Raw genomic sequence first — 24760 nt, 5'->3', positions numbered from 1 at the left:
CAGCAGCAGTGCTGGGAGCGGCTGTGGGATTCCATCCGTCCCCTCGCGGTTCCCCTCGGGCAGGACCCACAGGGACGGCGGAGCCAGAGCCCCGGGAAATACACTCCCCGACGGCTGCCGAGAGGGAAGCGCTTCGAGCTGTCAGTGGCACGTCCCCACCCGCCTCCTGAGCATCCCCGCTGCCTCCAGCCCCTCCGCCGGCGGCAGATGAAGGAGCCGCGGGCGGCGTGTGCGAGAGGAAGGCGGCGGGAGCCGGCTCTCCCTGCCGGCCCCGAGCTCTCCTGCCGAGCGCGGCCGGGAGCGCCGCCGAGCCCCCCGCTCCGCACGGGCCCTCCCGGCAGAACGGCCCGCGGTGGCTGAAGCGCAGCAGGAGGCGGATGGCGGCAGCCGGACCCTGCCCGGCCCAGGGGCGCTGGGGCCGTGGCCCCCGCCCCGGCGAGGAGGGGTGAGGGCTCTCCGGGCACGGCTCCGCCCCGCCCGGGGCACGGCGGCTGCCGCGGGCAGCGGGGCGTGTGGCCGCCCGCGGCCGCCCTTCACGGCCCCGCCGCTCGTCGCCTCGCCGCCCGGGGCTGCGGATCCTCGCTCCGCCGGCGGCCCAGGGCCGGCCCTGCCCTGCCCTGCCCTGCCCGCGCCGGGCTCCCAACTTTCCTCGGCGTGGCACGAAATGTGCCGGGGCGCCGCCGAGCCCCTTTGACGTCTTGATCCTCTCCGAGAACTTAACAGGATCGCAAAGCCCTTCGAGCGGCTTTTCCCGGTGAGCCGGGCTTAGGCGCTGGGGCTGCGGCCGTAATCCGTCCGCGCCGCGCAGAGGGGCGGCTCGGCGGGCCCTGCCCTGCCCCGCCGCCCCCGCCGGGCCGGGCGGCTGCGCTGCCGCGGCTCCCGGCGCGGCCGGAGCGCGTCCGGGCCGGCCAGGGGCAGCGGCGCCACGGAGAGCGCCCCGGGGCCCCGCATCCAGGCAAGCGGACCGACGGACGGACCGACGGAGCTCCAGAGTTCGGATGCTGCGGAGGAGAGCGTGGGCAGGTGAGTGTGGAGCAGAAGGCAGGAAGCCTTCGGTCACGCCTGTGAGAGCGGCATCGTGTCCTGCAACAGACTTCAATTCCAAGCCTTAGCTCAGAAGCTTGAAATGGAAACGTAAACTTTGTTTATTTATTTAATTTTAAAGATGAGTGTTAATTTGATTAATTGATGCAGAGATCTGTGTACTTACAATTAAATTGGATTCAGGGCACAAATCTGAGCAGAAGTGGGGCTGAGGGGACTTATTCCACTCCTGCTGACTGACACTTAATTTTACTAGCTTGATCCATGTCTCTCTTCACTTCTCCAATGTCCGGTGCCTGAGGCTATCAAACCTTGTATTAAAAAAATGCTAGCAAATACTACAAGAAGTGAAAGTGAATAATTTTCCGGTGATTCCTGGTGCTTCCCATAAATTTACTTTGGTTCTAGAAATATGACATCTTTTGCAAAAGTCCTGTACTGTAATCCAGGCCCTAGTCTGCCTAAGAATGTAGAAGATAGGGTAATAATAAGTGTCTTTCTGTAATGCAAGATCCCCTCACTTGCCAAGAGGAAAAGTCTAAAGAAGATAAGGAAAATTGACGTGAACAGTACTTTAGATCTCTGAAGAAATTATGTTCAGTGTAAAATGTTGGTACCTGTTGATCTACCTGTTTTAACTATATTTTGTTTTCCATATTCGTAGTTGGTGCATTCAAAGCAAAGAATTAAAGGATTGTTGTATTTAAAATCTGTAATTTTCATTTTTACAACTGAGTAAAACTACATCTGCAGTTTCAGATGTTACAGATTTTGAAATAGCCTAACTGTGTGTATTCAGTTAGCACAGTCTTTGGTTTTTTTCCCTCTGGTATTTTTCATGTTGTTTTCTTTGAGTATGCATGCTAAAACCACCTGATTAGAAAAATACATGTTGCAAATGAAAATGGGACTGTCGGGATGTTGAATCAGCAAGGGTAATCATTGTAAACAAGTAGTGAATGACTTGAGGGAAGAACACATCAGCTTTAAAAAATTATACCTCATCCTTCCATATCAGCATGTGTCAGCTTTGCCTTCTGTGTATCCCAGCCTTTGTCATCCAATTTGCACCCAAGCTCAGTCATTTCGGTTCAGCACGTTGTCCGGCAGCCTTCTCCAATGTTGCCATCTCTTTTCATTAGCATCTCTTAAATCCTCTTCGGTAGGATGCCTCCTTAGGGTTTGTGAAACGTGACACGATTTACCCCTCGTGTTTCTCTTCCCCAGGCAAATGGGATGGCTCCAATGGTTTGCATAAAATGGGCAGGGGGTGAATTTAAATGGGTAACAGTCACACATATGCACGTGCACACCTGCAAACATACACATTTATTTTATAGGCACACATTCAGGACTGTAAGCCTGCTGTGTTCATGCTGTATCCATGCCCCTGCTATGTTCACTCTTAAGAATTACCTTGATATATGAATGCACTGACAGGAGACATTGGCAGAACCAGTGAATTTTAGGCAGTGGCTACAGAAGCCTTGCACAGAGCTTATTTGCTGTATAGAAACATGGACACCTGTGCCGTGTTAACCCGTGCTGGCTGCAGAAACAGCGTGATGGGACTTGCTTGTCCAGTCAGCTGTAATTTTTAATTTTCTGTGTTTTAATTTACAATATTAAATTCAACTTCCACAGCTAGTTTCTCTTGAAAAGTTTCCAGTCTAAAAAAGAATTTGTCTGCAGAAAATGGTCTGCAGAAAACTTTAGTAAATCTTAGAAAATTGAACTATATTGCTAATAGTTCATAGTTACAGAAGGAAAACTTCATCCCAATAATTCGGTTTATTTGAATGATTATTTTGGTACTAAAAAGTGCCAGAGACTCAGGCATCAAATAGATCAAAGGTAATCATGTGCATTTCATTGTAGAACTATAAATTATACATACATGAATAATGCAATGCTTTATGAAGTGCATGCACATCTAAAGTACCTGTGAAAGGTAGAGTATTTGACATCCTTGGTTGGTCCTGAGGCTACTGGGCTATGCATATAAATTATGTGCATTCTCAGGAGATGTCAGTGCTCATAGACTGTAGAAAATGCAATATGATGTAGCAGAGAGTAATAAATTTTGAAAAGTGTGCTTTTAAAAGAGGCCCTAGAATTTAAGAATTGTTGATTTAAACTGTAATGAATTCATGAGGGTTATTTAGTACTGCTGATTGTTTTTTTCAGCTGCCTGAGTTTGATCTAATGGCCTTCATACAGAGCTGATTTCCATATGAGTGTGCCAGAGTCCAATGTGCCGGTGAATTTGCAAACCTCCAAATCCTTGAAGAAAAGGTTGTGCTTTATCTTCAAACCATGTCGTTATTTAGAAGTTCCAGTGTCCAGTCTTTGATATCCATTTGTTGCCGTTAGTGGTTGCATCATTGGAGCTGCAGCCTGTCACACAGAACACACACAAGATACATAATGCACAGCTGAGCTACAACTATTAGCAAGTGATATAACAAGGATCATGTAGGCGGAGGTCAAATCCCAGAATAAATCCCAAAGACTTATCAGGGTTGAACCTGAGAGGCTGTATGAGGATTTGGAATGTGTCTTAACTAAAATGATGTTAGTGATCCTATGAAGCTTATCACTGCTTCTACAGCAATAAAATGCTGAAAGCTTCAAGAACAACAGTGTTTTAAAAACTACACGAACACATAGGATGCATTGTAAAATCATATGTAAAGTCATCTTTTACTTTGTGGTGGTGATACGTATTTCACCTTGAAAAGCTCTTTTTTGAATTTTGCCATATTTTCTTTCGGGAGTCCTTTTACTCTAAACAAATAAGCATTAAGAAAACTGAGTGGTGGTATAAATAGCTCGATCTGTCATTATTACTTGATAAACAACTACATTTACTTTGTATCAGGTGTATTAATTCTTGGTTGGTTAACAATTTTGGATTAAGTTAGATTGGGTTGGCATATTCTGCCCCAAAAGGGAACTGCTAGAGTAGCCCAAACATGCACTCTCAGTGCTCTTGAGAGGGAGACTACAGTGATTCAAAGATCCTTCACAGATATTTGACAATCTGCAGAGCTCACTTTGATGGCTTAGTGGATAGCTATCAACTTCCTAAATTTGTTATAATTTGTAATATTAAGTTGTGTGACTGTGTGCTGGGCTTTTTTTCCTGCTGAGAGGGTGCAAAATTGTCTGAAACCCAGCCTCAAAGCTGCTCAGAGGCCTTGACTGTGTCCAGATTGCAGTGGGTGCTGAAAACAGATACTGCTGCTGCCATTGGTGTTCTAAAGCACTGAAAACTCATGAGAAAGCTATTTGGAGCCCATAAGCTACTGGCAGCAGGCTCTGAAGAAGGAGGAAAATTGGCTTTTTCTTGCTTAATTTGAAGCAGGCTTGAGAAGGTTTCTCATTTTTGAGGTGCAGCTGCTCAGCACAATGCAATTTGCTGCAAATAGGTGAATTGACATCAGAAAGAGGGGAGTTATGGCTGTGAATTGGGTGCCACTCCTTTGGGCCTGGAATTAGAAGCCCAGTTATTCTCCATATCCCAGTTTGGTTTCAGTCATTTCACATATGTAGCTTCCTTCTTAGTGCCATATTCCTGCTTACCTGCATTTCTGCATTCCTACTTCAGGAAATCCACTGGATGGCAGAGCTCCTAAAATTTAGATACTGCAACCTTCATAGCTCTACTTCTAGGTCTTTAATGTTGTAGCCCTAAAGAGACAAGTAGAACCTGATTTTCAAAATTAGGAAATACTTACATGAATGCAAAATTTTCATATGTTACTTCAACTCATACTTGTTGTCAAACTGGCTGTCTTGTTAAAAATGCTTCTTTTATACCAGACAGTGCCTTTAAAATAGTTTTACACAAAACCTCAGTTGCTATTGAATCCAAAAGGAAGAAGATAAAAGAGCCTGACCATTTACATTTCAAATAGGGAGTACTACCATGTATGTAATAATTACATGTATGTAATTTGTTACATTTTTAGTAGCATAACACATCTGTCTTGTTCAGCTGTAGTTTCAGTGATTTAGGCACTGAAAAGCAATATTCTTGAGTGTGGAATTATTAATCCCTTTCAGGTAAGTATATTGGGTAGCAAGGAAGAAAAGACTAGGAGAGAAAGCATGTTAAAACTCTCCTTAAGGCATTGGTAAAGATGCCAATCTTTCACAAGCTAGGAGGGATTCAAGTTTTATTTTGCTGGGTGACTAGACTGAGGCTCAGAGGACAATGTGTCTGTCTGTCTACTCTTTTGTTAAATGACTTGTGAGCTAAATACCTGTTCTAAGTGCCTAACATGGATTTACCAGACTTGTCAGCTTTTAGGTAATCAAGTTTTACCCTCAGTGTAATTATTAGCATTAAATATTCAGCAGAGAATGTAGTTCCCAGGTAGGAGTTGTTATTTATAAAAGGCAGGTACCAGTGTGGGGTGGGTGCAGTGCCAGGGGCTGGCAGGGGCTATGGGGCTGATGTGAGCAGCAGCCAGGGCTGCCTGTGCTGGACACAAATGGCTCCAGCCAGCTCCAGCTCATCCCCTGTGGCCAAGAGGGAAGAAGCACTTAAGAAAGAGTAGGATGCCACAAAGGCAGTGTGAGGGGACTGAGGGGAAAAGAAAGGGTGAAAACCATCTCTGCAGAAAGCAGTATTGGAGAAGAAGCAGAGGTGGTGTTGTGGGCATTGGAGCTTGATTCCCCTGTAAGTCTTGGAGGGCTCCATGATGGAGCAGACATCCACTGTGGAGGACCCTTTGGTGGAATCGTTCCTGAAGCAGCCAGTGAAGAGGAGCCTGTGCAGGAACAGGTTCTCCTGGCAAGGACTGTGGTCCATGGAGGACCCACCGTGGAGCAGGTTTATCCTTCAGGACTGCCGCCTGTGGAGTGGACCCACCCTGGAGCAGTTTGTGAGGAACTGCAGCCTGCAGCAAGGACCCACACTGGGTCAGGGCACGGTGTGAGGAGGAAGGAGTGGCAAGGAGGAAACATTATGGACTGACTGCAGCCTCCCATTTCTCAGCCCCTGTGCTGGTGGGTAGGGTAGAGGAGCTGGAGGAGTTGGGAATGTAAAGTTGAATCTGGGGAAAATGTGTGGTAGAGTGTTTTATCTTTGTTTCCCACCATCCAACTCCTTTTTAATTTGCGCTAAATTGAGTTTTCCCCAGTTTGAGCCCATTTTGCCTGTGATGACAATTGGTCTTCCAATGTCCTTTTTCTTCCTGTTTTTTCCTCTTGCTCCATGATGAGCTTTCTCATCTTATTTTCTCCCACTGGGCTGCTGAGGAGGGGAAGTGCAATAGCAGCTGTGTGGGCATCTGGCAGCCAGCCAAGGCCAACCCACCACTCTGCCTGGTTTTAAATATGAAACTGAGCTCTACTCTCTTCTTAAAACTGCCTTGTGAGAACCAGTGTTTAGTGGCAGTTTTGGGATTGCAGGTCCCAGATAGTTGGAGCTGTCTCTCTGTGGCCCTGCAGAAGGTGTTTGTGGAGCCTCCTGATTCCTCAGGACTTTCCTGCTGGCTGACTCCTGTAAGCTGCTCCTTAGTTAAATACTTGCCATATTTTGGATCCAATGTTGAAATGTCAATCTCCCTAGACTAGGGCAGTGGTTTGCATGCTGCTCACCTGTATTCATGGATTGTATTTGCCTGTGTTGCACATCACTTATCAAATTGAGAAATTGTTGTAGTTGATGTTGGCCATCCTGAGGTTCTCTGCAGTCCTTTTGTTTCTCTTGCCTATACAATTTTTTGCCATCCTGAGATCTTACTGTATCACCACTTCATCTTTCTATCAGCATCATTAACAACAGGTTTTCCACCAGAGCCCTGAGGAATACTGTTAATAAACTTCTGCAGTGGTGAAAGTGACTCTTTAGTCCTGGATTTTCTGTCTTCCTGTTTTTTTAATTCAATATAGTGTTTGGCTTCATATGTGATTACTTTTTTTTCTTCTTTAGTGAAAGTCTGAATAAGGTTTCCTGTATTCAGTACTTCACTGGCATACGCAAGCCTTTTGGAAGGTTTGGAATATATAATTCCAATATCTATTAAAAGTGTTTAATTCCAGATTAGTAGTATCCAATTTCAGCCATTTCAGTTTTAAGTGTAAAGAAATACTGTACTTCATGTTTTTTAACCAAACTTCTGGGAGCTGATGCACAAATGCATCCATGTGCCACACCTACAGCATTTGAAACATAGAAAGGCATTGTTCACTCATCTCCAGTTTCAGAAGCAGTGTGTCTTTTCAGTGGGAGAATCCATGGTGTTGGTAGCAAATTATCTACATCACCCCAAGACTTAAGAAGGGTTTCGTTATCTCATGCTTTTATTGTTTTAGCAGTTTTATTTTTTTAACAGAGTTGCTTTGTTGGAGGTTGTAAACCAGCAGGTTTATACACCAGGTGACCCTTGTTTTTAAGTACTGCTGTAGGTAGACATCAATCTGGTTGTGAATCACCAGAACTGATAAGTGCAACTGATAAGTGTCAGAACTAGTCAAGAGCTTCACTCAGTGCTAAATTTGCTCTGAAATGACAACTTTAGAAAAAAGGTTAATGCTTTGTTACTTATGAATAATTCTTCCCACTGTCAAGCTTTTAAAACTCTAATTTATGTTTTTAACATAAATTATCTGCACTTTAGAAGTTAATTCTTCTGAGTGAACATTCCAATCTAAGAGTGGGTTGAAAGAATTGAATTTTTTTGTATCAGTGTGTCATAAAAATGCCCAATTTTTCCCACAGTTAGACTTCAGTTAATCAACATGAACAAGGCTCAGTTTAAGATGAGACACAGACATTTACTGATTTAAATTAAGGCAAAGTTAGTGATGGGGAGTACTAATAAAATTTTTGAATATTAAGTGATGCCCAAGGCTGTTTCTAGAGTAATTTCATTATTTCTGGATGAAAAAAAAAATCCACTTTAAAATATATTAAATAATTTTTAATGTTGAATATTATTTTCTTTAATTGTCTGGGAATTGAGTGGGGGGTAAGTCAGGCATGTTGTTTTCAAGAAAGTGGTTGCATAATGTTCTAATAATGGATAGTGAGCTTTGCTTCACTTTTGCTTCAAGTCTCAAAGTTGGTTTCTGAAAGATCTGTATTTCATTTAGTGTTGAAGGTGGATCTTGTGTGGTCAGTGAGACAGAGGATTACAGGTGAAAAATGGACATGACCTAGTGTGAGGGAATTGATTGATCCTGAGAGAATTTCATTCTAGTCATATTTCAAACAAAAAAGGTTCCTGAATGGAGTTTCTAAACATTATTTTTGAAAAATGCAAAGCTGTCACTGAAATTCTTTCAGTCCTTCATTTGTAAGACACTTGTCTTGGGTCTTAAAACTCATTTTGTAAGTAGTAGATGTGATATGAATTTGGAAAAGCATTGAAGATCAAATCTGGAAAGGAATTCCAACAAATATTTTAAAACTTGAGGGAGTTGAGCTGCTAAATATCTTAACAGAGACTGTTTTGAAGCGCTGTAATAAAACCCCCTAATGTGTGTTTACTGCAGAGTTTTAATAATACAGAATTATAGCATGGCCTGCATTAAACTAAGGTGTAAATGTCATTAATTATCTGCTTGGTTAATATGGATTTTTGGAATAAAAATCTTCATCATAAAATAGATAAAATTAGCACAGAGGAATCAATATAAAGTGGAATAAGTTGTCCTAGCACATGTATTACCTGACCTTTTTTGGTTGACTTTCTCACTAACCTTCTTTTAATGAGATTTTAAATGCAATTTCACTATGAATAATAGGTATGGTAGTGCAGGGAGTCCATAAAGTCCAGAGACTAAAAGAATATGGTGTCATGTTACCCTTTTTCTTTGGTCACGATGAATCTTTACTAACACATTTTTTTCTGTCTACTGCAAATAAATCAAGAAGCACGTGTCATGTGTGTGTGTAAATATCACTGACTGTCCTTCAGATGGTTGAAATTGCTTTTTGCTGTTCTTCTGTTTTAATAAATAACTCTTTTTGAGTACTGAGCACATTCCTTCTGAAGCCTTCCATCATTTTTTTTCCCATTTCAGCTGTCATTTAGATGTTGATATGTAAAGCAAAATGGCAAAAATCAACACCCAGCACTCCTACCCTGGTGTACACAGCCTCTCTGTCAGAACTGCTGATGAAGATATTGAAAGGATTGAAAATGGCTATATCAGGTAATATTTTCCTTTCATCACAGTCAAGAGGACAGATTGCTGCATAGTTTGTGGAACTCCTGTAGCTCTGGGAATGGAAGGTAGAATTATGGGACTATCGTGTCATGGTATTGTTGGCCCAGTGCACTTTACAGCCTTGACAACATCTCTCCAAAGTATAGAAGAGACAGACACAGAGAGGTTGTCATGGTTTGCAGTTTTGGAACCAGGAGCTGTATTACCTCAGGATAAAAGCCCATTTTCACATCAGTGGGAATTGCACTGACTCATTAAAGAGAAACCTCTTTCTCAAGTTACCACACAGACAGCACACAGGGTCTGTGCTTCCAATAGAGTATGTAGGATTTGGTCAAGAAAAAAATCCTTTGAGCACCATGCAGTGAAAAGCCTTGGGAATGTTTGTTTTTCTTAAAGCAGCCTCTGCAAATTGCCTATTCATGTGATAGGGAAAATTTGTAGTGTATAAAGAGTATCAGCATTTTTGTGCTGGATTTTCAGAGTGTCCCACTGTACAGAGGAAATGTAATAGTTTCTTTAAATTCACCTTTCTCTAGTTTTGATAGTTTTAAAGTGGCTGTTTGAACCGTGCCAGTGAGCTTGCACTTACCTATTGCACAGTAGCAGTCATTCCTCTAGACTGGACAAAGCCTTCTGGGCCTGTGGAAAGATGCCTGATGATCCATAGCATCTCTAAAGGCTGGAAAAAGTTTTCTGCTTTTGGCTTGTTATGGCCAACCACTTTGTTTATGTGGATTTTGTCAGGCTGTCTCTTGCTGTTCAAATGCACACCCAGACTAGAGCACCCAAAATCCTGATGGGCTGATGGGACTCCCTACATTATGGTGATTTTTGGATTGCATGTCCCTAGCACCTGCAATGGATACTCTGCTTGAATTGGTGCTTTTTTCCTTCTTGCTTTGCTTACATGATACCTGCTGTCACATAGATGTACCTACAGTTGTGAAAATGGATCTGATTTGTTCTGCGCAGTAACGCTTGCCTCCTGTTGTTGCACTATCCCATGGTCTCCTTTTAGAGATTTAAGAGCCCTATCCCTTTCTCTCCATTAACACTGATGTGTTAGAAAAAATGAAAACACAGATTGAAATGAGTCTCTTCCTTTCCTTTTTTTTAATGTCCTGTTTGTAGTGGATGTCAGTGATTAGCAGCTCACAGAACGGAATTACTGTCTGCAATGTGAGAGCGGGGTTATAAAGGTTTAAACGTAGAATTAAATCCCTGCGGTCATCTGCAATTTCAGAGGCAATGACTTTGACAGATAGAGGGACTGAAATATGAATTGCACTTTATCATCATGGTGATGGTCTTGAAGAGGCATTTTTTTAAAGGAAAGTTTAATATTATCAGCATTAATTGCACGGCTTCATAGATGGGTAAGAAGATATAGTCTTGCTCTGTAAAAGAGATCTCATATTTAAGATTTTTGGATTTTTGAAATGAGTGCTGCTAAGTTTATACAATATCTTTATAATACCTTTTTTTTTTTTTTTAAATTCAGATTTGCTTTAGAATATGTCTGTACCGAAAGATAGAAACCATCCAGGATTTTAGGTTTTCTCTATCTTGCATCAAAATACACAACTATAGATATTGGGAAAAAAAGCACATTTGCTAGAGTAGCAGCATTCCTTCTTTGCCTTTGCTCTCCTCCAGTTCCTATTTGCTATAGTTCAACAGAGCAATTAAACACATTACTTAGTTCTTAATAAAGTCAGTGGGTGTTAAATTTATGCTTAATGCTAAGGATGTGCTTAAGCACTTTTCTGCTGTGAAATGAGGTGTCACCAAGAAAAGCATTTTCTGCAACCATTTACAGAAAGCTGCTCCTGATCTTTAAAATGCTGTGCTCATTTATGCTGCGGTGATTCATGTACCCGTATTCTTACTCTGTAGAGCGTTATAAAGTTGGTTCATTTTGTTAAAACAAAAATCAAAAAAAAACCCCAGAAATAACAAATTAATCTCCATTTTTAAAACCCAGCCTCTGTATAGAAACAGCTCAAATAGGAGAGGCAGCACATCAGCTTATAGACACAGGTCGGCTATCTAAAGTTGAAAGTGGGATTCAGCTGTAGACATCTGGATTTCAGTGTCTTTATGTGAGCAGGTGCCTACATTCCTGCTGTCCTGAGCAGAGATGTAGTCAGTTCTGATGGTCAGCAGCACCCAGGGAACTGCCCAGCTTACCCTCAAATTCAGAAACTCTTCAGGCTCCTTTGGCTCTCTTGATTATGAGAGGTATTTAGTTGCCTGAAATAGGCATCTAATGCTATTTGAGATACTACAGAGTATTTGAAGCATTTAGCTGGCACTAGTGGATGTGAGGAGAGAGCTGTGTGCTCTGAGAAGTCCAATAAAGTATTCTGAGGTGTTACAAATTGTACCAGACTCTATTTTGAAGCAGATGAATCAAGCCCTGAGATGGCCATTGGCTATAAGGGGAACTTAGATGCTTCTTAGGCACTGGCGTTCCAATATTAGAATTTATTGCTAAGATCACACAAAATGTATATGACTCAGTAAACGAGAATAAAATACTTAAAACCAGCCATGGTAGTGCAGTCTAAAACACTGACTAGTCCTATATCCTTTCTCCAGCACGTCTGTAGGCAGTTTCTCCAGGAAATACTAAAAAAGGTGGACACATTGTTCTATTCTCTCAGCATTCAGCTCAAGAGAGTTCTTGGGCTGAGTGTGGGCTCTGTGAATCTGATAATCTGTGATGAATGCCTGTTCCATGGGTTTGTTCATTGTCCCTTAGAAGGATGCTAACTTTGGCAACCATAATATTCTCAGCACTGGCAACATAAACTAGGTAGTAAAAGTTTTTCAATGCTAAATGGTGTTTTGTTAATGGAGGAGAAGTAGAAAACAGTTAACAAGCTGAGAATCCTGGGACTGTTTAGCATTGTTCTTTGGATAAAAATAATAAAGTTTTAATTCTTTGTTTGTTAGTGTCTCAGCTGTGAATGCACATAAAATTGAGCTGCTGATTATCCTTTTATGGGCATTCACAATGCTGCTGCCAGCTCTTATGAAGATACTGCAAGTATCATTTTTGTCAGTGTTTTCCTGTCAATTCAGATTAACAGACCCATGTGAGAATTCTTGTTTGCATTACAAAGGGGGAAGAAAGTGATTCTTAATGGACATAAAAAAGTCTTGTAAAAGTGAATACTAAAGACTGAAAAACACAGAGAAAACCAAGGAGTGCTATAAAAAAATCTGGAGTGAACCCTCATAAAGTCCAGCTTCCAGTGAAGTCAATTTTAAAACTCTTTTTCTGAAAGATGAGGCTAAAATTTCATCTTTTTTCCTCAAATGCTAATTTTTTAAGTGCTAATAAGTTGTCTTTCACTTCTGAGCTTGCTGGAATGTATGGCAGAGCCTCCACTGACTTCAGTTCATATTGGATGGCTCGAGAAGAATTGCACAGGTTAGCAATATGGTTATCAAATATATGCTGTATTACTAGGGAGAGGACAATGTGCTGGAGTGTTTCCTGATGCAGTGGTGGAGAGAACCAGATGGGGGAAGTCTGTGAAGGCTGCGTGGTATTCCCTAAAAAAAAAAAAATAATTGTTTTTGCAGAACTCATTCACTGCACGAGGATGCGTCTTCAGAACTGCAGGGAGTCATTTCTGTGGAGGGAGGACATGTACCTGAATCCCAGGCGAGCTCCTTCACTGGCAGGGGAGCAATGGCAAGGTAACATACTAACTAATAGAATGTTAACTAATAGGATTTCAAGTATTAAGTTCAATTAGCTGGAAAAGACTGGTCACAATTTGCAGGTAAAGAAAAAAGAGCCATCGCTTTCCAAAGAAAATGGGTGGAGTCCAGCTGAAGAATGTCTGTAAGAAGTAACAGAATTTGCATTTGTCCTTGATTCATCACTTATGTATTGCTAATAAAAGTCTTAGAATCTGAGATAGGCTGAATAAGCCCAGAGAAATTTTTCAAATATTAAAAAAATAAAGTATTTTTACATAACTGTACCTGAAAATACTGAATGCTGGGGAATGCATGAAGTGAGGCTAGTCTGTAAAATATACGGGTAAGTGTTTGGTTCTGGCTGATAGCTGGCGCAGTGTTTGTTTCCTTTCAAATAAAACATGATTGTCTCCTTTTGGTAGATGGCTCTGGAAAGGGAGGAGACAGGGGGTCTTTGTGTTTTGAGTGCAAGAATTCCTAAATTTCAGTTTTTAGAATCCAGTTATGTTTATAGTGGATTTGGAGCCCTAGTCAGTAAAATTGAAGCCAGCCATTGTCTAAAGTTGTTTGTATTACTGGACTTAAATATAAACCTGAAGTGGAGCTTCAAAACTTTACTGTGTCTGCTTTGTGTCTGAGACTGCAGGATTCTGCCTTCAGATACCATTGTTCCACACAACACAGACCACAGTCACTTTAAGCACATTGTATTTCAAAGAGGAAAGAAAAAAATATTGTAAAACTAGGGTCATTTAAAGAGTATTGTTCACATTTCGTCATTTTGGATAATGGAGAATAAACTCGGATTTTCCTGCTTGGTTTTCAGTTAATGGCACCATGAGATGTAGATGACAAAGTCTGCAAGAATTTGAGTTTAGATGAGAAAAGATTGTAGGTGTGTGTTTTGTGTAAACATAATGCACATGAATATATAAATTCATACTGAGAGCTTCCTTTTTAATCTTTGCTTATCCTTTTTTCAGGATAGATTGAATTATATGTGTGGGTAGCTACAGTTATGTATGCTGTGAATATACAGGGAAGTTTGTGATGTAATGTAAACATGAATGCCTAGCAATTTAAATATTAGGGTAACACAACAAGACTCTTGAATGGAAATTCTCAAGGATCTAAGACGACTGCATCTGGTGGACTTCACTGGCTATCTCACTTTGAGATGCAAAGTCCCCCACTCGGCATGAATATTCTGTTTCTCCTGCAGTGGGGATACAGTAGAATAAGAACTGATGTGTGAGGTATTTTCCTGATCCACTGCAGAAGGTGATCTACGACATCAAGTTTAATTTCATCACAGGTGGAGATATGGAGAAAAATCCTGGCTGGTGTTTGTGAGTATGTTTTAAGCCACCTCATGTTTCTGTCTGGTTCAGTCCATTTTGTGTGCGTGTTCCATGCAGGCTGTCACGGTTTGTCTTATCCGTAAGGTCATGGGCCACAAGACACTCGCACCGTGAGGACCAAAGGCCTGATTCTTTCCTGGAACGGATCCGGGGCCCAGAGCTCGTGGAGGTGTCCACCAGGCAAAGCAACATCCGCTCCTTCCTGGGTGCCCGTGAGCGGCCTGGGGGAGCAAACAGGTAAGAAGACATGTTTGTACTTGAAGATGACTGAGGTTACCATGTTTTCTTGGTAATTAGGATATAAATTGTATTTTAAGAAGAGAGTAAGGAGCTTACCAAGGGAGATGAACAGAGTATCTAATGCTGCCCAGGAATCTTCACATAACTACAGTATTGCACTTTCAACAGATTTTCTTCCTCAAACACTCTATGACCAAGATCTTGAAGTAAAGGACGTTGATCATGCTGCTTCAGGCAGAGTGATTTCTCAGAACTGGAATTTTATCATATGCAACTTGATGTTGCTAAACTGCTCTCTGCTGAGGAGAATGCAATTTCTGTTTCAAGAATCTAAGTTTTTTCTACTTTTGGCTTTTCAGGATCTTAATGTTCATTATCTGCAAGTGTTGGGAAACTCTGAAGAAGCAGTTGTGCAAAAAGTGTAATTGCTTTGTTATATCTACTCAGAAGTCCATCTGATAACATTACAGAAAGCTTCTGATGCAGAAATGACAAAATCATTTGGGTGCTGACTTCACTTATTGGCACATATGTGGTCTTTGGTCTGGAAGGCAGGTTCAGTCTTAATTTTTTTCCAGTAAAACGAAAGAGAAACCTTTATGTGTTTACAGTTCTTTGACTTGATAACTTATTATTACTCTATAAATGTATAATACAGTGTTTTAAATTTAACTCCAGCTAAAATGGGAAAATGAAATCCCAAGACAAAAGCTGTCTTTCTGTTTGGCATTAGGCTTTGAAGCAGAGACTCCTTTTTTTTTTTTTGCATAATTAAAGACTGGTAGGTAAGCAAGCAATTAGTTTCAAAAATCTCAGCAAGCAATTCAGATTAAAGCAAAAACCTTTGAATATCTGTGCAATTCAAAGGTTACTTTGATTTGTTGTAGTCCAGCACAGCCTTATTATCTTCACTTGATCTGCTTCTTAGAAATTCATCTCAAGAGCACATTTTGTTGAATTTGCCAGACTGTTGCCTGATTTCTCAGGTGTCTGGATCAGTAGCAACTGCAGATGGGAAGTAATTAGGTTGAGCAACACTGATCATAGGCCAACAAACCTCTGCATAAGGCTATTTGAAATTAATTTGAGGGCACCCATCCTCGCCTTCTCAGTTTTATGCTGGTGGACAGTAACTCTCAGTTGTTGGATCATGAAGGCTTAATTCTGCAGCAGTGGGTAGGTATGCTCATTACTTATCCACAAGTCTTGGCGCTGCATCTGTGAAGAGGACTTGAAAGGATTGAAGAAAGTTTAAAATAGTAGCCCAATGAGTACAGGGCTAAAAATAGTGAGGTGCATCTTGCCATGCACTAATACGCCTAAGAACAGGCTTCAGACATCAGATGTGGTCACAACTGTGTATGCCAAGCACATGACAGAAAGGAACTGGTGCCTTGAAGCAGTTATGCAAAGGGGCTTATCACAAGTCAAAATTGATCTTGCTAATCTTATCAGTGCCTATGTGAGAAGCTCGTGAGTCCGTCTGTCGTGTCGGCAAACACGTGCGTGAAACACCAGCAGCCTTTACTGACACTCTTTAATGTGTTTTATTTAACTTGCTTGCAGTCACTGGCCCTTGGCCAGGTTCAATGTCAACTTCAGCAACAACACTAATGAAGAGTAAGTACTGTTAACTTCCAAAGACCTTTCTACTACCAGAACCTTCTCTTTTTCCCTATCCAGCCTAGTAACATTTGTAGTATAAACTCCTTAGTTCTAAGCCTTTCCTAAGTGTATAGTTTTATTATAGAGAAAGGTCTTGTTTTCTTAGTATGAAAAGCATCCTTTGTGCTCCCTGTGAACTTCTTTTTGTCTGAAGTTACCCCTTCCTCTCAAGGAGTGAATTTGACTAAGCATTTAGTCCCTACCTTCTCTAGTTCAGCTGGCTGATTTTACTGCATTACCAATTGATGCATTCATTTTTCAGTTTTTAAATGAGATTCATGTGTAAATTTTCTAATAGTGGTTTTCCTCTTTTAACACTCTGGTCCCTTTTTGCAAATCAAGTGCCCCAAAAATTTCAGGTTGTCAAATAAGAAGTGTTAACTGATAAGGGCACCAAACCCCATTTATTTGTCCATCTTTTAAAAGTGTGTGTTTCAGTTCAGCAGGTACTGTTGTTTAGAGGGAGTGACAGGCACCATAATAAGGCTGGTATTGCCACAGAGTGCCTGACAGAAGCTGTCCTTTTGAGTTTATTTCATATAATTGACAAGCTATTTCACAGTGTTACACCAAAGAGAAATTTGTTAAACAATGTGAAGAGCTCCTGTAATTTAAAATCACCCAACATCAATGTTTCTTGCTTGTCTTAAACCACAGCAATCTGAAGACATATCTGCTATTTAATATCCAGCAGCAGATCTGTTCTCATGCATAATGATAGTAGGTCTTTTCATTGCTTTCCAGATGAAAATGAAAAATTTAAAAGTAATCAGTACATCTTTTGATTGTGTCAGAAATACTTCTAGAAAACTCTTGGTTTCTTTTTTCTCCAAATAATTCTATCATAGGCCAGTTCAAACTGTATATTTTAAATGAAGGTGCAAAACCTTTGTGCACATAGCTGAACGAGAGATCTTCCTGCTCCTAAACAACTTCCTGGTTTAGTTTGAGTAACTTTTATTCAAAAGGAAAATCTGTGTGCAGTGAACAGTGACAGAAATATGCAGGGTTTTATTTAGACTGATATAAAAGAAGTGCTGTAAGCTTGGAGCTGAGCCTGCTAGATGGAGCCCAAAGGACTGGTTAGGACAGAAATACCTCTGCCTTACTTGGTTTCTGACAATGACTCAGGTACCTTGGGCAAAACTTTGATCCTTTCACTGTTTCATTATTTTTAAATGAAGACAAGACCTGTCTGTCTACCTGCCTGACAGTCTGAAACATACTTGATTTGCAAAGTACTTGACAGATGAGAAATGCAAATATTTGAGTCATTCAAAGACTATGACAGTGTTTTTATAAGGGCTGATGAAGTAGATTTTAAAGTCTAAAGCTGCACACAGCTTAGAAACAGCATGGATTCTGCTGTGTTGAGGTTAAAGAGGACAGACACAAACTGTTTTATTAGTTACTGCATTCCAGTTTACTCAGTGTTACTGGTAAAGAAGAATAAATGTGGACTTTTTGTTATGTTAAAGACCTAAGTGTGCCATGTCTGAGGGAACTGTACATGGTGCTTTCAAGACTTTGATTATGGGCAACCTTTTCCTCTGAACTACTTCCAGTCAGACTGCAAGTAGATGTGAATATAATAAATTGGGAGTTACCACAACAGAAAAATAAACAGAGGCAACATGAATGGAAGAAACTCATCTACTAAAGGTACCTGTAGTTGACAGATGAGTTTGTAGGAGATCTCAGGCCAGGGAAAAATAAGTGTTGGCATTAGATGCTCTGTGAAATAAAGTTTTTTTCGCTTTTTAAAAAATAAAACACAAACATAGGAGGGAGTTGGAATTGTCAAAATACTCCCTCCAAAGTTCACCACCACTGAGACTTTTTAGCTGATTCTCAATCTCAGCCTACATTTCCCTGCATAACAAGATCCACAAAAGTACAGGTAGCCCTTCCCTTTGAAAATTCTGCTTACTTTTAGTTCTTCCTTTCTGGTAAGAATGACAGGCATTTGAAGTATTGAGGATCTACATTAATGCTAACAACAGCAACTGAGCATTTGCCTTTAGATCAGACACCATGCATGGCAATCTGAAGTGAAGTCCTGACACGTTTTTTAAACAGGAAGGAGTTTTGGGGGCAGATTGGAAAACGAAGAGGTAAAGTTCTGGACAGTCAGTCCAGAGAAATGCTTGAGAAGCAGTTCCCACTGCTGTGTAGGAATCAGCTTTGGTAAATGAAAAACTCTTTCTTTGATTTGAGATGCAAGTAGAAATAGAAGATCAGTCAGGCCAAAGGTTCTTTTCCCCTCCAGTTCTGCTCCCTTGTAATTTTGAAGGTGTCAGTGGTGTTTGTCAGCTTGGTAGTATTTCCCTGGATGTGGCAGGGTGTGGGATCTCAGTGTTTTTTAGCAAATGAGTCTTGGCTTTTCCAAAGTACACTGTTAATTATGCATCACTGGAAATGTCTAAGTGTAAGGACTGGAACAGGTGCTCATTGCTGATTGGTGAAAGCTGCTGCAGTCTTAAAATTGGTGGCTGTCATCTCCACTGAAGCACTTCCTTCTCCTTGTATCAAGCACTTTGCTAGATCTGACTGCCATTCACAGCCCAGACCTTTCTGCATGAGCAGTATGAGCAGGTGTGCATGGAAAGCACAAGTCCTGTGAGCAGCACTGTTACATACTCTGTCCTTGCTGTGGGGTGTTGCTGTCATTAAACTCATTTGTCCTTTCTTGACACCAGTGCAAAGGGAGACTCAGACCCAGTCTTGGCAGTTCAGAGGAGAAGACAGAGCTCCCAAGGGAGCACAAATCCATGGCTTTCATTTACACCAGACATTATGTGTGGGGAGTTTTGTTATCCACATACACTGTAGTGTGAGGAACACTCTTAGGCTTTTCTGTCTGAGGGGGACATTTTCTTCTTCAAGGACTAGAAATGTTTCAAATAAAAAAGGAGATCTCGGATTTTCTACTTGTGCGAGTGAGCACCATTATTCACAACACATTACATGATTCTCGACCAAGGCATGTAGTAAATCTAGCTTTAAGATAAAGCATCTTGAGAAAGATGTTGACTTCCTGTAGGTTTAAAAAGTATTTGTGGGCCTGTCTGTCTAAGTTAACATATTTCAAGACTCTTCTGTTCAGACAAACCTAAGAATGGGGCAATTCAGATCCAGAGGCGATTAATTAAAATTGTGCTGGTTTTAAAGAACCGTGAGTGGAGATTCATCCTCATTTTTTATAATTACTATGAAGGCTTCAGACTGTCATGTTGAGGTTTTAGCTGTGCAAAGAATGCTGACAGTTTGTTTAGCCATTTCACATTCTGTCATCATTTGATAGGTTTCTTTTTAAGTGCCTGGGTTCTTAAGAGTCAATCAAACTGAAAGCATTTACTTCAAATCAGCCTGGTACACTGATGTCTGAAAAGGTCAAGAAGGTGTGGGTGACTAATGCAGAGAATCAGCCAGCTGGTTACCTGATGTGATGGTGTGGTGGTGTCAGGGTGAGAGGTCTCAGCCTGAGAACCCTTTTTTCCAGTTGGATCCTTGTCCTATTCTGTCTGGAGTTTAGAATAGTTTCCCAAACCTCTACCCTCTCCCTTAACTGCTCAGTATTGGTAATACTGCTAAGCCTTGCATTATGTTGTACAGCAAAAAGGAAGAAAAGAAAGAGGTTAAAGAGGAGAAAAAAGAGGAAAAGAAAGAGGAGAAAAAAGAGGAAAAGAAAGAGGAGAAAAAAGATGACAAAAAAGATGATAAAAAAAAGGAAGAGTAAGTATAAAGAATGAATGTGTGATCGGAACATGTCTCCTACACTACAAAACATGGTATAGCATTTCATTGTAATGCTTACAATTGTTCTGTAGACTGCAGATTCTTAGCCTGTCAAATCTTTAATATATTTTCCTCTTTGGGAAGTTTTCAACTGCTCAGCAAAGTTGTTGTATCTTGAAGACCCGTGTTTAGATCTTTTAGAAACAGCTGCCTTCGTCAGTAAAAGGGAATTGAGCTACCTCTGCTCACTTTGAGCTGAAGATCACTTTTCAATTATGACAGCACTTTAGGACAGCAGCCTGCTTTCCAGAGCTGCAGACTTTTCATTGTTCCAGAATTTCCATAATGATTCAGAGCAGATGAACCAAAAGTCTGGTTCATCTTACCATGTAGAAAATTAAAGGTTTGTTAATATGTTTACTTATTTCACTGACTAGTTATTTAATTACTTAATACAGTGCAGTTCATTTCTAGCAATCACTAAAATTTGCTTCTGTTGGTTAGGGGATGATGTATTTCTGCAACAAAATTAGATAATTTGAATGATTTTGACAGAAATGGATCGTGTTCTTGCTTTGTTTCCCTAAAGCTGGCCCAAATATACTGCAATTTACTGTTACCAGTGATTAAAAGTAATGATGATGGCAGATAAAAAGAGAATGCATTTGAGTGCATTTCACAGTTAAGTAGTATGTTACAGTAGTATATTGTAAGTTTATATGTATGTATATGGTGGCACTATATAGACATGAGGGCATTCCAAATGGAATCTGATTGATCCCAAGATCTTTATTAATCAAAGCTTTTAATTCTTTTTTCCAATTACAAAGCCTTTGTTTTAAACACTCTCTTTTGTCTTTAATTACTATGCAGTGAAAGCGTGAGCTTTGCAGTAGCCAAGAGTGTTTTAAAACATTTTCTCAAAGAAAATTAATGTTTTAATGCCTACAAGGTAGTATAATCTGGTGTATAATGACCATATTTCATGGTCACCAGTTTTGAGGTGGTGATCAATTTTCTAGAAGAAATGGTTTAAAACCAGTAGTGAAGGTAGTAAATACATTTCAGATTAAAGCCTCTTCCTTTACTCCCATTGCCTGGGTGTTATGCTGGCAGCAATGGCAATGCCAGAAATACACACAGATTTGAAATAAATTATCATTATATTTTAATATATTTGCATTCTTGGAGATTAGGAAAAGTCCCACAAATACATATTCAAGCATTGCATTGCCACATATTCTGCACACTATTGTACAGTCCCCAGATCACAGTTTTACTGTTGAAATAATTTTGCAGCTGTGGACCTCAAATCCACTGGTGTATATTTCCTCTGATTACAAGCCTAATTGTTTTCTATTCCATATCAACCTTTCTCATGCTGGAGGTGGGCACTTCTGAGCATTAACCCTGTGCTATTAGCCATGCTGTTCTTCAAATCTTTACTTTCCAGGCCTGTATGCTTCCTGTAGCATCACTTCCTTGTTGTGAGGCCTAAGGAGCCAGGACTGTGAATGTTGACAAAGACATGTTTTAGCTCTAGTCACACACACTGTGTGTGCATATGGACACAGAGTTTCTTACTTGTACAGACATGTATTTGGATACATACATGTTTTACTTGTTCAAATGCATGCTTATACAGTCAAATTCCATAGAATTTGCTTAAAATCAATAATTAGCCTGCAAAGGAAGGCTCTTTCTCTAGCCATGAAATGTAACTTTTGAATCTGAGTGATAATAAGAAACATTTAACAGTTAAGGGTTTTTTTCAGTGTGGGGCTTAATACAGAAGGCTGTGGGTTTCAGCCTGGGAGATATGAATGTCTGGGTTTTTCTTTCCACTCTTACTTCCTTTTTCCAAAGCTGTGTCAAACAAAGAAGTAGAGCTTGTCAGATGGGATGCCTGGTATCTCGTCTGCATTGCCTGCATGGATACTTTCTCTTCTCGGGCAGCTGTGAGTTCACGGGGAAATGAGCAGCCTCAAGAAGAGGGAAATCCAGCAGGTTGCTTGCTTACATTTCCAGTGTAAATCTGCATGTTTTGCTTTCCAGGCAGAAAAAGGAGGTCTTTGTGGTAGATCCTTCAAGCAATCTGTACTACAACTGGCTGACTGTAATTGCAGCACCCGTGTTCTATAACTGGTGTATGCTAGTGTGCAGGTATGGATTTAAGTTAATAACAATTTTACATTTCAATCATTATGTTTCCTATGTAAATCACCCTCTTATCTCCCTGCAGTATCTTTTGAGTGACTTACCTAGAAGGTTTACAGTTCATACCCCCTTAGGGATGTATGATATGCCTACCACTGGGAATAGATTGAATAGATTGCCAGTGTTTCTCCTTTTTTTTTTTTTTTTCCTTTTTTTCTAAAAGCAGGTGGATGTCACTTGCAGTGAGTGTCCTCATGAGCGCTGGTGTGGCCTTTGTGTGCCACCTGCCGGCTGAGCTGTGTCCTGGCCACTGCATCCCAGGGCACTGCCAGGGATGAGGGCTTCCCATCACCCAGGAGAGAACAGAAAGGAGGGATGGGGGGAGTGGTCGGGCCTCTTAAATTCATATAATGCATCTTTTGGATGCTCGAAGAGCAGGAAGATATAACTCAAGTATTTATTTTCCATGGTAGAATGTAGAAATCAGTTTCAGTCAAAGTGATGGAGAGCTGTAGATACGGTTTCCTTACACTGTGTAAGATGGTAGGGAGAGATGAGGATGGCTTGCCACTGAGAAGAAAACCTTTTATTTGGGAATTACCTTCATGGAGATATGTATCCCGTGAAATCTGATGCACTTTTAATTGGAGGAATAGGCGTAATCCTCCCTAAATGCACTTGTGTGGCATTTATGTGTTTGAGTTTTATTCCTGTCCAGAACACCTGAATTCTGAAAGATCCTGGTGTCTGTTTGGACATGGCTCTAGTGTGCAGAGGTCTGGACATGGAGATATGCTGCAATATTTTGGGAACAGAAATGTGCACTAACATGCTGCTAGGACATGTAATGCAAGTATTCTGCTTATGCAGTTGGTCTATTTTTTATTATTTTTTTTTTAATACTTGTTTCTTTAGAGCCTGCTTTGATGAGCTACAGATGGACCATGTTAAAATGTGGCTGTTCCTGGATTATCTCTCTGATATTATCTATGTCATTGACATGTTCGTCAGGTTCAGAACAGGTGAGCCTTTCAGGGATTTGTTTTCTAATACTGCATGTGTTTAAAGGCTGGAAACAAAAGTTCCCCTGTGGGTTATGACCACTGTAATATCCTGTCAGAGTGCAACAGTAGAGGCTTTTGGAAGATGAAGTGTGTGATCAGCTTGGATTTTTCAAGGCCATACATTCCAACACTTGCTCTTCACTTGTCTCTAAATTCAGTTCTGTCAGTAATAGGCGTACCAGATGCTGAGTGCATAGCCACTACAACAGGCTGTGTGGGGAAGGGACAATAGGGAACTTGGGGCAGGAAACCAACTGCACCCCACAAGTGCTGTTTTCTTAACCCAGCTGTGCAGCATCCAGGTCAGAAGTGGTCATTGAGTTGGTCAAGTGCAAGACCTGGCACCAGTCTCAGCCTTCAGTCCTGTGCCTGGAACAGGCAGTGCGGCCCCTCTGTCACCATCTGCCACCATCTGTGCTTCCTGCAGGCTCTACGAGGTCCTGGCAGGGTTTCCCACTGCCTGGTGATAGAATAGGGTTAACCCAGGAACCTCTGCTTAGGTCCTGCCTTTCTGGAGGAAAGGATCTGTGCCATGCTGTGTGTGAAGTGTTTCTCTTCAGCTTCTTGTCCCTGTTTCTGTAATCCAGCAGACTGAGATTCCAGCCTTAAAGTGGTATCTGTTTTAAACTGAGCAAGGTCATAATATAGGCCTAAGCAATGACATGCAGTAATCCATGTCACCAGGTTACTGAATAGTCCTTGATGCACTTTGGTGCTTGTGCTTTGGTCCATGCCATCGAGCACCCAGTGTCTGGGGACAGCTAGGAGGACAGCAGAGGTTGGGTGTTGTTCATGGTGGTGTTTTTGGAGGGACCTAGAAGAACTTACCTGTGAATAGAAGCTGTCATGGTAGCTGGTCTTGGGCCAGAAAACATCTGCTGTCTCATTCTCTTCACTGGTACAAGCATAGCTTCAAAATGTCCCTTAAAAGGGTCCAAAACAACACTGATCATTTAAAAATGAGAGTAATTTTATATCTTTAATTTTAACATCTTTTCCATTTTTATCTATTTATTTATTTAACTTTGTGCTGACAGCTTGATGTTAATTATGGCCTGTGAGAAGTTGTAAACATAATTACAAGATGGGCTAAAAATGCTGTCATGTGGGAAGCACACAACCCATGGCAAGCCAAATTCTTAAACTCAGCAAGTACCTTGTTCAACAGGAAAGTCAGTTTCAGGTACCAGCCAGAATCACAAGAGTGCTTTTTTTGGGGCAGGATGGGGAGGGGTGTTCACCTTCTTTATGTTGTTAAAATGTCAACTGCGCCAACTAATTTACCTTCTGCAGTTATATCTGTTAATATAATGGGAAAGAACAGAGCAGAAATTAGGCAAAGCAAGTTATAAATTTCCATGAGCTGTCCTGATAATGATTATATGGCTGTTAAAGCCTGACTGGAATTTGAATTTTCAGGCCTGGCTTGCAACTGCAGAATTGCTGGAGCTGTCTCCCAAATGCTTCAGTGCAGGTGTCTGCTGTAGTTCCAGGCACTCCAAGAAAGAATTTGCTTCTTTTAGGTGGCAAAATCTTTGTCAGCTCTCTTAACAGTTCCTCCTGGCTCTGCCTTTGCTTGCTGCC

At 41.0% G+C, this 24760-nt stretch overlaps 1 protein-coding gene across 2 annotated transcripts in view; it reads left to right on the top strand.

Annotated features, from left to right (window-relative positions):
* Positions 1 to 907: 907 nt before the first annotated feature.
* Positions 908 to 24760, top strand: part of CNGA3 (cyclic nucleotide gated channel subunit alpha 3) — a 29346-nt gene continuing 5493 nt past the window's right edge. Inside the window, exons 1-8 of one of the 2 annotated variants that reach the window (XM_059839462.1) lie at positions 908 to 1023; positions 9085 to 9216; positions 12829 to 12945; positions 14370 to 14549; positions 16119 to 16172; positions 19833 to 19952; positions 22011 to 22118; positions 23028 to 23134. In XM_059839462.1, the coding sequence (XP_059695445.1) occupies positions 9116 to 9216; positions 12829 to 12945; positions 14370 to 14549; positions 16119 to 16172; positions 19833 to 19952; positions 22011 to 22118; positions 23028 to 23134 (787 nt within the window). In that variant the 5' untranslated portion in view covers positions 908 to 1023; positions 9085 to 9115. The remainder of the gene's footprint in view (positions 1024 to 9084; positions 9217 to 12828; positions 12946 to 14369; positions 14550 to 16118; positions 16173 to 19832; positions 19953 to 22010; positions 22119 to 23027; positions 23135 to 24760) is intronic. The other variant, XM_059839461.1, reaches the window with a different exon arrangement.

The sequence above is a fragment of the Haemorhous mexicanus genome, chromosome 2 (assembly GCF_027477595.1).
Source record: "Haemorhous mexicanus isolate bHaeMex1 chromosome 2, bHaeMex1.pri, whole genome shotgun sequence".
Classification (NCBI taxonomy): domain Eukaryota; kingdom Metazoa; phylum Chordata; class Aves; order Passeriformes; family Fringillidae; genus Haemorhous; species Haemorhous mexicanus.
This window is presented reverse-complemented; position numbering and strand designations above follow the sequence as displayed.